Source organism: Lytechinus pictus, chromosome 4 (assembly GCF_037042905.1).
Source record: "Lytechinus pictus isolate F3 Inbred chromosome 4, Lp3.0, whole genome shotgun sequence".
NCBI classification, from domain to species: Eukaryota; Metazoa; Echinodermata; class Echinoidea; order Temnopleuroida; family Toxopneustidae; genus Lytechinus; species Lytechinus pictus.
In genome coordinates this window covers 293,895-310,412 of record NC_087248.1, presented here as the reverse complement: position 1 = coordinate 310,412, position 16,518 = coordinate 293,895, and the positions used below count along the sequence as shown (strand labels likewise).

At 35.1% G+C, this 16,518-nt stretch overlaps 1 protein-coding gene across 2 annotated transcripts; it reads left to right on the top strand.

Annotated features, from left to right (window-relative positions):
• Positions 1-341: 341 nt before the first annotated feature.
• On the top strand, positions 342-15,289 carry LOC129259212 (E3 ubiquitin-protein ligase XIAP-like). 2 transcript variants are annotated; one of them, XM_064098033.1, is made up of 7 exons: positions 342-1,893; positions 4,470-4,648; positions 6,352-6,423; positions 7,549-7,852; positions 9,296-9,585; positions 10,216-10,333; positions 11,184-15,289. In XM_064098033.1, the coding sequence occupies exons 1-7, from the start codon at positions 666-668 to the stop codon at positions 11,369-11,371; spliced, it is 2,379 nt and encodes a 792-aa protein (XP_063954103.1). In that variant the 5' UTR covers positions 342-665; the 3' UTR covers positions 11,372-15,289. The 2 variants fall into 2 exon arrangements, with proteins under 2 accessions (XP_063954103.1, XP_063954104.1); XM_064098034.1 differs by lacking the exon at positions 6,352-6,423.
• Positions 15,290-16,518: the final 1,229 nt, after the last annotated feature.

Below are 16,518 nucleotides of genomic sequence, written 5' to 3'. Positions count from 1 at the left end.
ACTACCGGTATACGAAACAGGATTAGGTTCCAGGAAGAAGATATTTCCTTTTAGGCTGTAAAAAATGAATACCACGGGAAAACATCAGTGGGAGTTGTGCAAATTACAAGGGTTAATAAAGTTTCACTGTCACTTTCATTCAATTTTACTCAAGAATGTTTTTATATTCTGTTTCAGTATTGTTCAGAGAGTTATGAGTGACTTTTAAAAGACAAGACCTTGAGATTTCCCTCTCATAAAGGTGAATGCAGTATGCAGTTTGAGATAACACTTCTATCACAGAAAGTAAGTTGTATTCAGTTTCATGACTCCCTTTTCTCTGTGTTTTTTATTCCACCCAGGATTCAGAGCCAAATGACACTTCCAGTTGTAGATGATCAGATACAGTATTGCCAGAACAACATTTAAGCAACCAAAGGTAACAATAATAATAATCGCAAATTTAGTCAGTGAAAAGAAACAGCCAGTTCATCATCTTACTGTAGAACACAAATTTTATTCAAGTTCTTTATTAGAAAACAATAAATGTTCATAGTCAATTGTCTGGAGACTCTAGAAATTTCAGGATCACATCTCAACATCCATCGGTATCTTATCTTGGGTGTTTCTTAAATTAAGAAGTGGATCATTACATGTAGATATGAACATACACATAGCATTGGAACATGTCAGCTGCTGTGTGTCTACAGTTTAATGGCCAGAGACAGTCATTGAAGTCTATCCTCTGTGAAATTAAATCTGATTTATACACCATGAAAGAGGGTGTGGAAATCATGGAACTTCATAAAAAGTTTTATGATGAAGCTGACTGTCACGGACCTGCGTCTATGCATTCTAGTGAACCTAGGACTCTTCCGGACGGAAGGATTTGCATAGACAAATTGGGAAGTAGAGGCTCTAGAAGTGGAATGAACAAAGAAGTCAATAGGCTGGCAACGTTTCAGAACTGGCCAGAAAACTCTCCAGTGAATTATTCACATCTTGCAAGGGCAGGGTTTTACTTTACTGGTTTGAGGGATGTAGTGAAATGCTTCTTTTGTGGAGGTGAAGTAGAAGGATGGGAATATGGGGACACAGCTATGGGGGAACATAAAAAACACTTTCCGGATTGTGAATTTGTAAATGGAAGGACTACTAGCAACATATCGCTGTTGGAGTTGAATGAGAGACCGGAGTTAGAAAGGAAACTGAGCAGTAAGATTGAACAGTCACAAAGAGATATTGAAAGACGAGCAAAGGAAAAAGAAGCAATGTTAGAAAGAAGTGACCCTAGTGAAATGAAGAAAGATTTAGTAAGGCCTAATTCTGCAGGCAGTAGTTTTTCAGCAATGAGTGAACAAATGGAAGAGGAGGAAGAATCATCAGCTACATTGTTTGGAAAATACAACCAGGAACATGTTCGTTTGCAGTCATTTAAAAATTGGCCTAGGACGAGTCCCATAGAGCCAAGAGATTTAGCCAAGGCTGGATTTTACTATGTTGGGCAGGACGATTCTGTTCAATGTTTTGCTTGTTTTGGTCAAATAAGTAGATGGAAACCATGTGATGTACCCGCAGTAGAACACAAAACACATTTCCCAAACTGCCCTTTTGTGCAAGGTTTGGATGTAGGGAATTTACCTATTTCAACTCCACCAGTGATGCATGTGGGTATGGCGCCGCCAATCCGAAGTTACTCAACGCCTGGACCCAGTCCAGATCAGTTAAGAGCTGGTCAATTTCTGCAGCAGCAGAGGAACCTGAGGGCGTCTATGGGACCATTGAATAATTGCAAACATCCTAATTTTGTGCAGGAAGATGCAAGGTTAGGAACCTTTAGGAATTGGCCGGGAAAGCTTGGCTATCATCATGTGACTCCGCGTGTTCTTGCCAAGGCTGGGTTCTATTACTCAGGTAAGAATCACTCTGAATCTCCAGGCCCATTTACTAATGTTTGCACTTGATCTTATTAACCATGGAAAGACGAGAGCCCAACAAACTCATCTAGGATTTATGTCCCTTGGACACCATTATAAATATTTTCCTGTAGATTTGTTTACAAAATAATGATGCTGGCTTTCCATAAGTTTAGAACTCTAGATCGATTGGATCAGTCATGTTCATTTTTCAGACAAGCCCTGGGTAGGGTTTTCTTAAAGGTCAAGTCCACCCCAGAAAAATGTAGATTTGAATAAATTAGAGAAAAATCAAACTAGCATAACGCTGAAAATTTCATTTAAATCGGATGTAAAATAAGAAAGTTATAACATTTTAAAGTTTCATTTATTTTTCACAAAACAGTGATATGCACAACTAAGTGACATGCAAATGAGACAGTCGATGATGTCTACATATACTATTTGTGCAGGATCTATCTGCTGATCTCCGAAGCTAACGGAGGAAGAAGAAGAAGATGTCCCTCACTCACTATTTCTTTTGTTTTTTATTGTTGGAAAATACAATATTTCATTTTTTTACAGATTTGACAACAAGGACCAACTTGACTGAACCATATAATATTTATAAACAGTGCTAATTCCACACGTTCAGGGAGGAATTAATCTTTTTTTCACTTGACAATGGGGAGAAAATTAGAATATTTCGTATTTCACATAATAAAACACAAAAGAAATAGTGAGTGGATGACGTCATCAGTCTCCTCATTTGCATACCGACCAGGATGTGCTTTAATATAACTACATGTATTATGTGAAATTAAATGAAACTTTAGAATGTCATAACTTTCTTATTTTACATCCGATTTTGATGAAATTTTCTGTGTTTTGTTTGTTGGATATTTCTCTTTTTATTCAAATCAACTGTTTGTTGGGGTGGACTTGTCCTTTAATATTTCCCATCCGACAAGTTGTCAGATCTGATAATATTCCTTGATTTTGATTGGTTTAGAAGCACTGTTACTATGGTAACTGTCTGATATTAAAACAAGACTTGTTGGATAAAATGTTGGATAATCCTTTCATGAAACTTTCCCCATTTGGTCTCTGTTTTATAAAGAATAGTCATTCAGGGATTTAACAAGGGGATGTTTCATAACACAATTCTTAAGTTAAGAGTGACTTTAAAGAATGACTGGTGAACCTTTCTTAGAGGCTGTTCTCACTACGTTCCTAAAACTAGTTTACTGGAAACTAGTTTAGTGGAAACTAGTTTATCGCGTAGTGAGAACGGTCGAAGCGGTCTTGGAAGCGATCTTCCAAACCAGTTTGGAAAACCACCTCGCGATGTAGTTTTCAAGATCGCTTTGCCTCGTTAAACTGTTTTTAGCGTAAGTGACGACACAACCGTTCTTCGGGAAGCGATCTTCGCACATTTTGAGCGCGCTACTCCACACGACAGGTGTAGAATGCCTATGCTGCGGTTTCGAATTTTGCGCGAAACTGTGTCACCCCACTGAGAGCGTTTCCACAGCAACAAGAGCGCTTTACGTGAAGTGATTTTGAAAACCACTTTCGTGTGATGAAGTGGGAACGCTAGCAAAGCGATCTTCCAAAGTGGTTTCCTGAATCGGTTTCCAGTAAACTAGTTTTAGAAAGCGTAATGAGAACGGCCTCTTCGTGCTATTAAAAATTGACAATGAATATTTTGTTATACCATTTAGCACAAGAATGGAACACTGGTCAGTTCTTAAAGTACTGTACATGTAGCTCTGTACAATAACTTTGATATATATATATCATGAAAGGCCTTGAAAAATACCCACCTGGTGTGTTCACTCAGTTTGGTATCAATTGGGCAAAATTAATTTTTGGATGATATCTATTTTTCAATCTGATTTTAATTTTGAACAATTATATATATGGATTTTATTTGATTCGAAGGCTAAAATGGATAATTACGTTTATATCAGACCACAAACATGTACTGTACAGCCTACATGTACATCCAATAGAGTTTCATTTTGAATATTGTTCATACATATTCCAAATGCAGTGTGTGAAAATTTTTACTATAGAAATTCCCTTTTTGAAAGTGCAACAAGGAGGATCCTGTCTTGTGTGGGTAGTCCAAGCAATTATTCAATAAGTACTATTAAAGCTTCCGTGTTGAATATGAAACTGAGAATTTAAGTTTTTCACACATGCACTGTCTGGTTTTCTGACGTATTATCATCTATTTTCCCAAGATTTCCTTCCATCAAGTACAACCTAATTGCTGGTCAATTTGAAAAATTGCATTAATTGGGGAAAAAAAAACATTTAGAAGGTTTGAAGGGTGAAAGTGCTTGGGTACTATTGTCACTAGATACATGTGTAGTTACACATGTATTTTTATATTCATTGCTTGAATTAAAGTTGTTTGGTTATTTCAGTACTTACATGTACATGTATATTCAAGATAAGCTCTTTGTAAACCATTGTAAATGGCAAACAGGTTTGTGCAAAGCCTGTAGATGGAATTTGAGGTACAGTATTGTATGAGGGGTGTGTTTACAAAGTTCTTCATTTTATAGGATTTTATTTATGATTTAGGATTAGTTGATGAGTGTAAATGCTTCTATTGCGATGGAGGACTTAAGAACTGGGAACCTACAGATGAACCATGGACGGAACATGCCAAATGGTTTCCAAGATGTGAATGGCTTATTCAACAACGAGGGCAGGCTTTTATTACTCACGTGCAGCAGGTCAACCCTCCACCTATCAGCTCAGTGAGTGGTCACTTTAATATTTGAAGGAGTTTTTTTTTCTCATAATGCTCAATGCATAATAATTTTTGTTTGTTTTGTTTTTAATGGGCCAATATTAAAACCTTGTCAGAACACATACGTGTACTACACTCTGCTGTACTGTTCATTTGATTATATTCCTCTTGATTATGACAAAACATTCTTCATGATTTTATGAAGAATGTTTTTTCATAATCAGGGGGAATATGATAGGGATGCATGCGGTTTTCATTTTGGGTAGTCATTAGAGATCTGCCAGATTTCAATAAAAAGGGTCAAAATAAACTGGGTTTTTTTATTCATTCTCCAATAATTTTAATTTAATTGCCATGACTACATAGCTGTACATGTGTTTTCACTGATTGAACCAGTTTTTGTCTCACCTGCATAGCAGAGTGAGACTATAGGCGCCGCTTTTCCGACGGCGGCGGCGGCGGCGTCAACACCAAATCTTAACCTGAGGTTAAGTTTTTGAAATGACAGCATAACTTAGAAAGTATATGGACCTAGTTCATGAAACTTGGCCATAAGGTTAATCAAGTATTACTGAACATCCTGCCTGAGTTTCATGTCACATGACCAAGGTCAAAGGTCATTTAGGGTCAATGAACTTAGACCATGTTGGGGGAATCAACATCAAAATCTTAACCTAAGGTTAAGTTTTTGAAATGTCATCATAACTTAGAAAATATATGGACCTAGTTCATGAAACTTATACATAAGGTTAATCAAGTATCACTGAACATCCTGCATGAGTTTCACATCACATGACCAAGGTCAAAGGTCATTTAGGGTCAATGAACTTTGGCCGAATTGGGGGTATCTGTTGAATTACCATCATAACTTTGAAAGTTTATGGATCTGATTCATGAAACTAGGACATAATAGTAATCAAGTATTACTAAACATCCTGTGCAAGTTTCAGGTCACATGATCAAGGTCAAAGGTCATTTAGGGTCAATGAACTTTGGCCAAATTGGGGTATTTGTTGAATTACAGCCATAAATTTGAAAGTGTGTTGGTCTAGTTCATAAAACTTGGACATAATAGTAATCAAGTATCACTGAACATCCTGTGCGAGTTTCAGGTCACATGATCAAGGTCAAAGGTCATGTAAGGTCAAAGAACTTTGGCCACGTTGGGGGTATTTGTTGAATTGCCATCATATCTCTATAAGTGTATTGGTCTAGTTCATAAAACGTGGAAATAAGAGTAACCAAGTATCACTGAACATCTTGTGCGAGTTATAGTAGTTTTCAAAATCAGCACTGCTGCTATATTGAATCGCGTGATGCAGGTGAGACGGCCAGAGGCATTCCACTTGTTTCCTTGTAGTTTTACATGTACATGAGAACTACTGTAAAATAGCAACTTGATGACAAAACTAATTTTAGAGATAGTTGGTTTTAATAGTCTCTTCACTCACAAACAAATTTATCTCAATGTGCAAAAATATCTCGGGCTGTGGAGTGTTTGTTTTACAATGTACATGGTTATGGTAGAAACGAGCTGCTGTACTTTAATGAGATACTTTCAATTCATGTTTCCAGAACCAGCATGTTACAGGTACTATTTCCCTCTTTAGTTTCCTTCATTACCGTATTTCAGAAAATTGTAAACAAATGTAGATAGCGTTCAAGTTCCTCTTTCTACATGTAACTGGGGACTTTTTGGAATTCTTGTAGGGAAATAAAACTACAACCCAAGTCAAGAATGAGCCGGATTACGCTGAGACAGATCATCATTATTATGTTAAGGTATGTCTTTGGGTGCCTGCTGTGAAATAAATCCATTGATTATGATCACCCCTTGCGATAGAAACAAGAAATTGAAACAAAATTATAAAAATTATTTGAAAGAGGGAAATATTACATGTACCTGTAGCATGTCACATTGTGTGTAATAATTGATGCCTTTTAAAGTTACATGTATCTTTATGACGTTAAGAATTGCTCTCCTAATGCTGTACTGTACATGTATGTGTTAACTTGGGCCCCATCTTACAAAGAGTTACAATTGATCCGTTCAATTAAAACTGTGGATGGCTAGCAACATCTACCTAAAATGCCAATTTTGTCCAAGTTATTTATAGGTACTGGTATGATTTACATGTATATTCATCATTCTCTTGAAGATTCAGTGCGATTCTCTTTTATATACTAAGGAGTAAAAAAAATGATATGGATGGATTTCCGTACAGTTGAGATTGATCAGATTAATTTCAGGTATATTCAAATCCATCAACTTCATAATTTTCTTTCATGAAATTTGCACAAAAATCTTTGTAAACAAAGAGAAGGACACTGAGTTTTCAAGAGAACTATGAATGTATAAATGTACATGGTTGTACATCATCATGTACATCATATCTAAACAAATATTTTGAACAAAACATGCATTTTTTTATGTTGATGTTGCTGGCTTTCCATAGTCCGGGTTGATTGGATCAATTGTAACTCTTAGACAGGGCCCAGGTGGAAACTGATGTTCATCCCAAACTACACTTTTACTCTTTGTTCTTCTACAGGGTAATCCCTTCTCATGAATCAATTTTTACATGTAGTTTCATTCAGAGGAGAAAAATATTATTTCTTCTAAGAAGGATGATACATCCTGTTGGGTATTCTTACATACATGTACAGTGTATGGCTCACATATGAGTTTCAATGAATCAATCCCAGAACCACCTATGAAGTTGTAAAAAAAAAATCTTCATGGTATGAAAAAAAATATAATTTTAATCTCATCTTTTGTAGGTCTACATTTATATAGTGCTATATATACAAAGTAAATAGACTCCATTGGAAGAGAATCAAAGTCACAAAGAGCTCTATAAAGTGACAATGTACATGTATTGTATTTTTCTTGCTCGTATCTTACAGCCTCTATCGTTCAGTGATCCTCCTATTGGAAGAGAAGAGCCATACTCTCAGGTCCAACCACCACACAGCTTCCACACTTCATACCAAGAAAGACAACCTCTACCCTCTCCACCCTTGAACTGGTCAAACAAAGAGATGACCATTGAGGAAGAGAAAGAAGCAGCTTTGAGGGAGTATGAATCCAGGCACAGGGAACCAGAAGCTGCAGCTGAATTCAACTTCAGACAGAAGACAAAGAAGCTTGAGGAAGCAGAACCATCTGATTTGAAATCAAAGCTTGCAGATGAGATGAGTAATACTGCTTGTAAGTAATGCCTCCTTGCGTAAAATAATTACACACTCAGGAGGCATTCTTGAACAATAGTTTATGCTTGACTTAACACTCAGTCACTTGCTAGAACAAAATAAGTAGTCCAAGTGTGCCCATTTTTCTCGCTCTGAGCATAAAGCAAAGTTAAACTATTCAATGGATGCCGCCTGCCCATATAATAATTATGGCCTGTATATAGCATATGAGACAGAACAGCTTCTTATACAGATAGTCCTATAATTCTGGCTAGCCCACAGGTGAATAAATGGACTGTCATATTATCTGTATTAATTATAGCAGAGGAAGTGGAACACTCCTGATAGCATGATCATTATAAAAAAAGGAAGGAATGGATTAATTCATAACAATTTCAAATTGGATCTGTATTAAAGCAAGTTTTTAGGGCTCTGATTGTGTTTGCATCATTTTATTTGTAAGATCTTTATGTTCATAACTTCTTTAGAAGTACATGTATATTATTGGGGAATGGTGATATTAATAAAATCCATCGCATTTCAACAAAAACCCTCATTTCTATTCACAGATTATCTTTGTGGTATGATTTCCTGCTGACTTATATTTTCATGAGATTAAATAAGATTTACTGTATCTTGCATTGATTAGCAAAAGTCAACAGTATCATAATTTTGAGATCAGTGATCAAGCTTTATGCAATGTCACAGTTCACCATCTTTTTAACCTATTCCATGCTACTTTTTTTCTGAATTTAACATCTACATGTAATTAATTTACAAAGACTATGCAATTCCATTTGCTTTGCTGTACACGTAGTTTTACCCACTCTTTCACTATCAAGTTCTGTGGGTTTATTTTAAGAAAAGAAATATGATTGATACTGTATAATTGAATGTAATGTCTTATATATGGGTTATTATATAGACTTACAATTATGCTCAATTGTAATTTTATTGTACATGTAGGTGATATGTTACAGGGCCCCAGTACGATATGTAATAATGATAATAGATGGGATTTGTAACGTGCCAGGCGGAGGTTTCGTAAAGCTTTTCGTAAAGAGCAACTATAAGAATGAGTCACTGAACTTTACATGCATGTACTCACTAAATAATCACCAATGAACATTTAATGGTGAATATCATTTACTACAAGAAAGGATCACCAGTCGTTGTTAAAGTCACTCTTAACTTACACACAGCTTTATGAAACGGCCCCCACATCCACAAGGCACAGTGAAAGAATGAAAAGAGAGAGAAAAGTTCATATAGTGATAAATTAAGGAACTGACAATTGAGAATAGGAAACAATGAATAGACGCATTTTACGGTAATATTTGAAATTAAATGTGTCAATGGAAGTGCATTTACAGATACACAGGGGACGATATATGTTCTAAATTTTGCAATTAATGTGCATAATATATTTGATAAAAGAGAATCTTTTGATTTGCCCCTCAAGCGTCCATTGATAATTTCATGGAGAGCCCTACCGCTCAGATGGCTGTTGAGATGGGTTACCACACTGATCTGATCCGCTATGTCGTAACCAAACACTTCAAGAAGACTGGTAAAGAATTCTCATCAGCTGATGATCTTCTTGAATCAATCTGGGAAGCACAAGGTCAAGGGATTGATCCTACTCTATCTGTAGGCAAGGCTGTAGGAGGTCAGGATCTAGATTATCTTAGGAAACCACCCAAGGACCTGGAGAGTGCCGCAGCAATGCCATCAAGCATTGTCGAAATTCAGGTAATCTTTGCTTTCAAATAGGCCAGGGTCATAACGAGTCCTAGTAGGGTTTGGGATGAATTAAATTGTTTCCCTGGCAGTGAAAATCTAATTGAGATGCAGTAATGATTTTGATCGTCCAATGGCATGTAGTGATTGTTATATTACAGATTCCTGATATATTGTAATGTGCATATGAATTTTTTTTGTAAAGGAAAAGTTTTTAAAATCAACGATATGTCACACAATGTACATGATGATACAGATACAATGATCATGATAATAATGTAGTATTCAAGCACACACAAATAGTTGATGTAATGAATGATGATCACAATCGATTATTCCTTCGTGCACTGTGCAGGGGGCCGTTTCATAAAGCTGTTCGTAAGTTAAGAGCGACTTTAAGAACGACTAGTGAACCTAATAACAATGAACATTAATGGTGAATTACCATAAGAAAGGATCACCAGTCTTTCTTAAAGTCACTCTTAACTTACGAACAGCTTTATGAAACACATACCAGGTTTCTTAAGTTTTTCTTTTTCATTTCATATTCATATGTGACCTATGAAAAGGTCAGAATCATTACCTATTGTGTGAAAACAACTATAGCAGATATTTTAATGTCATTCTCATTTTCATTTGTAGGCATTGAAGCTTGCCGGATTGAGCATCCATGATGATGATGAGCCGGCTCCAAGAAGAAACCAATCTCTTAAAACTGTTGCACCAGTCACTCATATTGGGAGCCTGAAACCACAAACTTGTAAGTATTTTATCTGGTACTTCCCTTTGTATTTCACATCCCTTCCTTTCTCAGGGAAGAAACCAATCTCCTAAAACTGTTGCACCGGTTACTCCTATTGGGAGCCTGAAACCTCAAACATGTATGTATTTATATTAGGCCCATCTCAAAAAGAGTTGTGAATAACCTTATCAATTACAACTATGGAAAGCCAGCAATGTCCATTCAAATTATTTACTGAATTATGATGTTTAATCGTTCATGCATCGCTATGCTGACAATGCAATGCGATCCCTTTGCTGTATGGAGGATTATGACGGTGACAGCTTTCTGTCTATGCCGAGATTGAAAAGGTCGATCAAGATCAGTTGGGATTGTTATAGGCTTTATACTTAAATCTGTTTTTCTTTGCCTGTATTATTGGCTAGTGGGAGCCTGGTTGAACGATGCTGGAATCAGAGAATTTTGTATTCTTTTCACATTGTTAATTACAGAAAGATTTGATTTAGAGATTGTGCTTTGTAGTGTTGATAATATAAACCTAGATGGGTTTAACCCTAATACCGCCGGGGGGGACGGGGGTTGAATCACCCCCTCCCTCAACATTTGATTGATTCAGCCCCAGTCATATAACACAAAAAATGCCCGGTTTGGTAAGGGTTAAAATTAATTTTTATCAAGCGTAAGTCCTCAGCTTGAGTTTCAATTGGTTGAAAATCCAGTTGTGATTGATTTTTGAAGTTGGTTTGGTTGCAACTCATTATTACTGTTCTCTGAATCTCATCAGTGTTATCACAGTTATATCAAATTTAATCGTCTTAATAGATAACTTACCTTTTTATGATTCCTTTTTGCATTTCTTTATCTGTAGCTGTATCCAGTTCTGAGTCGAGTGTTCTTGATAAGCAGCTTTGCAAGATCTGTTTGGATAATGAACTCAGTACGGTATTTCTACCATGTAAACATCTTGCTACATGTAGTGAGTGTGCAGCTAGGGTTACTGAGTGCCCTATGTGTAGACAACCAATCATTGATTCATTAACAGTTTACATGCCATGAATGTATCGCATCATTGCAAAATGTACAATACTATTTTAAAGAGAAATATGTGTATAGACTTTCATTTAATTTATTGTCTCACCCACCAGAGGTGAAGGCGAGACTTTATAGGGATCCATATGTTGTCCGTCGGTCACAAACCTGTAATGACACATACATGTAACTCCACAACCGTAAGTCGCTTTTCAACCAAACTTGGATGGTAGATGGACTTGTGGGACCTGCATGTTATGCTGCAGTCTGAGGTCACATGGTAAGGTCAAAGGCCATTTTAGGTCAACATTAAAGTTTACATGCAAGACTCTTATGACACCCAACTCCGCAACCGTAAGTCACTTGTCAACCAAACTTGGATGGTAGATGGACTTGGGGGACCTGCATGTTATGCTGCAGTTGGAGGTCACATGGTTAGGTCAAAGGTCATTTTGAGGTCAACGTTAAAGTTTACATGCAAGACTCTCTTATGACACCTAACTCCGCAACCGTAATTTACTTTTTAACAAAACTTGGATGGTAGATCTACTTAGGCGACCTGCATGTTATGCTGCAGTCGGAGGTCACATGGTAAGGTCAAAGGTCATTTTCAGGTCAACATTAAAGTTTATGTGCAAGACTCTTATGACAAGTGTTATTCCATCCCAGTCATTTCACAATGAAGTTTTGATATAATTCTCTTGCGTGCCCTCGCAAATCATGATATTTCTGGTTATTTTCATAAGTGGGCGAGACACAAAATTACTTTTCCCTTGTTGATTTAGTCATGATTGTTTTACAAATTTTGCAAGTAATGAACAATGTACATATGATATGTCAGTTATAACACATAATGTTTATATAACAAAAATATAGAAGGAAAAATAATTCACTGTACGCTTCCATGCCTTTTCTATTATTAACTTTTCTTACATGTATTTTATTATACCCACCAAATGAAGTTTGAAGGGGGTATATGTAGGAATCAGCGTAAGGTCGGTCCATTGCAAATCTTGCGCATCGAACTACTTTAACTCAGTTTTAACCGATATTCATGAAATTGATGATTGGTATTGATGTAAAGATGTGCAAGACATGTTTTGCGTGTGTCAGAAATCATGCTGCCTTGGTAACGGCATATTATGACAAAAATTAGTATAAAGATTTCAGTTTCAATTACTTCATCAATTTTCAACCAATTCTTATGAAATTTGGCTCACACATTTTGAGGGAAAGGTGTGAGAGACACATATTTTGTATGTGTTGGGAATTGTGTTGCCATGGTAACAATATATTATAGGCCCCAAATTAGGTAAGAATTTATTGGTTCGAACCACTTGATTAGTTTTTAACCAATTCTCATGAAATTTGGTCTCTAGGTGAAGATGTACAGGACATATTATTGCATGTGTCGGAAACCGTGTTGGCAAAAATACGTCATCAGTAAATCTCATATTTTGCTCACACATATGTCTGTAGGTACTAAAGCTGGGCAAACATATTTTTGTATGTGTTGGGAACTGTTGCCATGGTAACGGCGTAGGGTGGGGGTATTAATCACCTTCAGTGATAGATCTAGTTATCTACATGTATTTACAGTGTACAACATCATGCATGGATATCTGTATTATTTTATTAAAGACAAACTAAACCTACATGATAATGCACACACACTATGTTTAGTATTGAAAATAGATATACATATATATATATATACCTGTGCATATAATCCTGATAAAGTTATATCTTTATCTTTCTTGATGAGTGTGAAATTTGTTATTTGGTAGTAATTTTCTGCCCAATATTTTAAGATAAATTTGTTTTCATCAGGTTATATACTTGGATTAAACATAAAATCTTGGGAGTATTTCATGAAAGGACTTTTGAGACGTGTTATCCGACTAGTATTGTTTTATCGGACTGTTACTATGGTAACAGTGACTCTCGGCCAATCATCATCAAGGAAAGTTGTCAGACCTGACAACTGGTTGGACGAAAATGTTGGCGAAAGGCTCTCCAGTATACATTATATTTCACATACTAAAGACCATACAGTGTTTATTATAAATTTAGTCAAGTATACTACCTTTGTACTTCATGTGTAGTATTATTTACCAAGTAGAAAAAAAGCATGTACTTGAACTTAAAACTTTAGGAGACTAGAATTACAACCTCTATGTGTAACCAAGTTATTATCAGTTTCTTTTATTGATATAATATGATCTCTTTATTGATTTAAGATGCATTTTATTTGTATGTATTGGCGTTGGTGTGATGAGCTAGATGTTCAATGCATAAAGTACTTGTAATACAATGTATGTACATGTATCATCATGATTATATTCTATACTGTATATGTATCACATCTCTCAAATAGATCTTTATGTTTTTATATTTGAATAAATACACCTGATAATAGTATTGACAAATAAGTTGAAGTTTATATAAGTGATATACTGTACTGTAATATCCATGGCCGTATTCAGATTCGTTTTGCTGGGTAGGCAGGACGCATAAACTTTTTCGAAAAAACTTGAAAGCAAGGGAGCATTTTGTAATTGGTGAATTTTGTGAAATTTTTCAGTAAGAAATGTAAGTTTTCACAAATTTCTAGGAGGGCAACTCCCCCCCCCCCCTTGCTGCATATCACCATGGTAATATCAATAAAGTTTTGTTTTTTAGTATTTAGGGTATGTGAGTCTAAGCTTAGAAGGTAGAATAAATTCTCAAAATGTCTTTTTATAACCTACAATTCATTCAGTTTTGGGTTTGTTAGTTTCAGTTTTGAACAGATATAGGCCTACTTGTTTTCATGCATAGTTAATTTTTAGTTTGATATGTTTTATATTACGCTGTATGCTCATAATATTCACTGATGTCCAATAGAGACATAGTTGAATACATTGTGCATTGTTAATACAACCTGGTGGGTGTTTCATAAAGCTGTTCGTAATTTGAGAGCATCATTTAATGGTGAATATCATTTACCACAAGAAAGGATCACCAGTCGTTCTTAAAGTTGTTCAACTGACAAACGGCTTTATGAAACACCAACCATGGTTGAAATATTTCATTATTAGATTTTGCAGACAGATGATGAGTTTTAAAATAATTAGGGTACTTATGACTTATATGACTGTAAATAATGGTCCTTACATTTTTCTGCAGTGTTAATATTCTGAGCCTTCAGGCTATTTCATATCTATGCAAAGATCTTAACAGGAAATATCAATCCCACCAATTCATTAGTGTAGTTAACCTGATAGTAAATATCAATGCCACTGATTGATTCATTAGTGTAGTTTACTTGATAGTAAATATCAATGCCACTGATTGATTCATTAGTGTAGTTTACTTGATAGTAAATATCAATGCCATTGATTGATTCATTAGTGTAGTTTACCTGATAGTAAATATCAATGCCACTGATTCATTAGTGTAGTTTACCTGATAGTAAATATCAATGCCACTGATTGATTCATTAGTGTAGTTAACCTGATAGTAAATATCAATGCCACTGATTCATTAGTGTAGTTTACCTGATAGTAAATATCAATGCCACTGATTCATTAGTGTAGTTTACCTGATAGTAAATATCAATGCCACTGATTGATTCATTAGTGTAGTTAACCTGATAGTAAATATCAATGCCACTGATTCATTAGTGTAGTTTACCTGATAGTAAATATCAATGCCACTGATTCATTAGTGTAGTTTACCTGATAGTAAATATCAATGCCACTGATTCATTAGTGTAGTTTACCTGATAGTAAATATCTATGCCACTGATTCATTAGTGTAGTTTACCTGATAGTAAATATCAATGCCACTGATTGATTCATTCATTAGTGTAGTTTATCTGATAGAGATATGTGTATGCCTAGGTTTATAAAAAAATAATAATTGGGTTATAAATGACTGAGGGTGACTTGAATAGTACCCCCCAAAAAAAAAAATAATAATAATAAATGAAAAAATAATAAATGAAAAAAAAATAAATAAAAAAATAAAAATATATATATATATACACATCACGGTGTATTTACTCTTCATGCATCAAAATAGCCAAGCTGTTTATTTTCATTCAATTTCATAAAAAGATGATTTATAATATCTGCCCTACTTCTACTAATAAAGAAGGAAGCAAGTAGAAAGAGTGCAATATCCTGTAAAATATAAAAATATGACTGATTGTATGACCCTTAGCAGCATCAAATTTTTTTCTATGAAAGATTGACCTAAAGAAGAAATAATTAAGAACTGATTTTTGGTTAATGCAAAGCCTACTTCCTTTTTGTAATATTGGTGCATAGCAGAAAATGCATATGTCAAAACTTAAAAATCTTAGTACTCGCTCTTCACACTAAAATTTATATATATTATATGAAGTTATAAATATATGGATAGGGTTGAACATATTGATTATAGGAATAGGATTGCATTATTTTGTGCATCAAGGATGTATATTGTACACAAGCACTTGTCCTTGTTGTCCTTGTTCTGTATGATACAGTGTTTTCATTTAAGATTCATGCTTTGGATGAGGATGGGGTTTATTTGTATGACCAGTGTTAAAACATCCAATACAGTATGTAACTTTACATGTAATTATTTTTTCATGAATACTCATGTTTTTGTTTCCAGTTGCTTTTGAATAGGAGAGTGACATTAAACCTTATTGGTAGTAGTACATGTTGAATAGATTATTTAACAAGATAAATGTCACTCTATAAATGCCCATTTCTACTGTTTCAGCATAATGTCTTTCCTTTTAGTATTTGAAATGAGTGTTATCTTAAGAATTTTGTGTTGTTACAATTACATGCATGTACAAGTGTTGATATTCATGCCAGAAAGCCTAGTACAGATATACTGACCGACAACATGTTCTTTGCAGAGTTTATTGTAGCAGGTGTGTGTAGTACATAAGGAAGTTCTTTGCTTGTTTAACTTTTTTCATGAATATTTTTTTATTCAATGTGTATCCCTTCAATTAAATATTGATAGAATATGCCTGTCCATATGTACAGTGTATAAAATATATTTAATTATATGAAAAGCTTCAAATTTAATTTGATCTGGGCTCCGTAACACAAAGATTAGTGATCAATCGCTAAATGAATTGACCAATCAAGATCAATGTTACACGCGCATTTGTCGCAAAATACTGACTA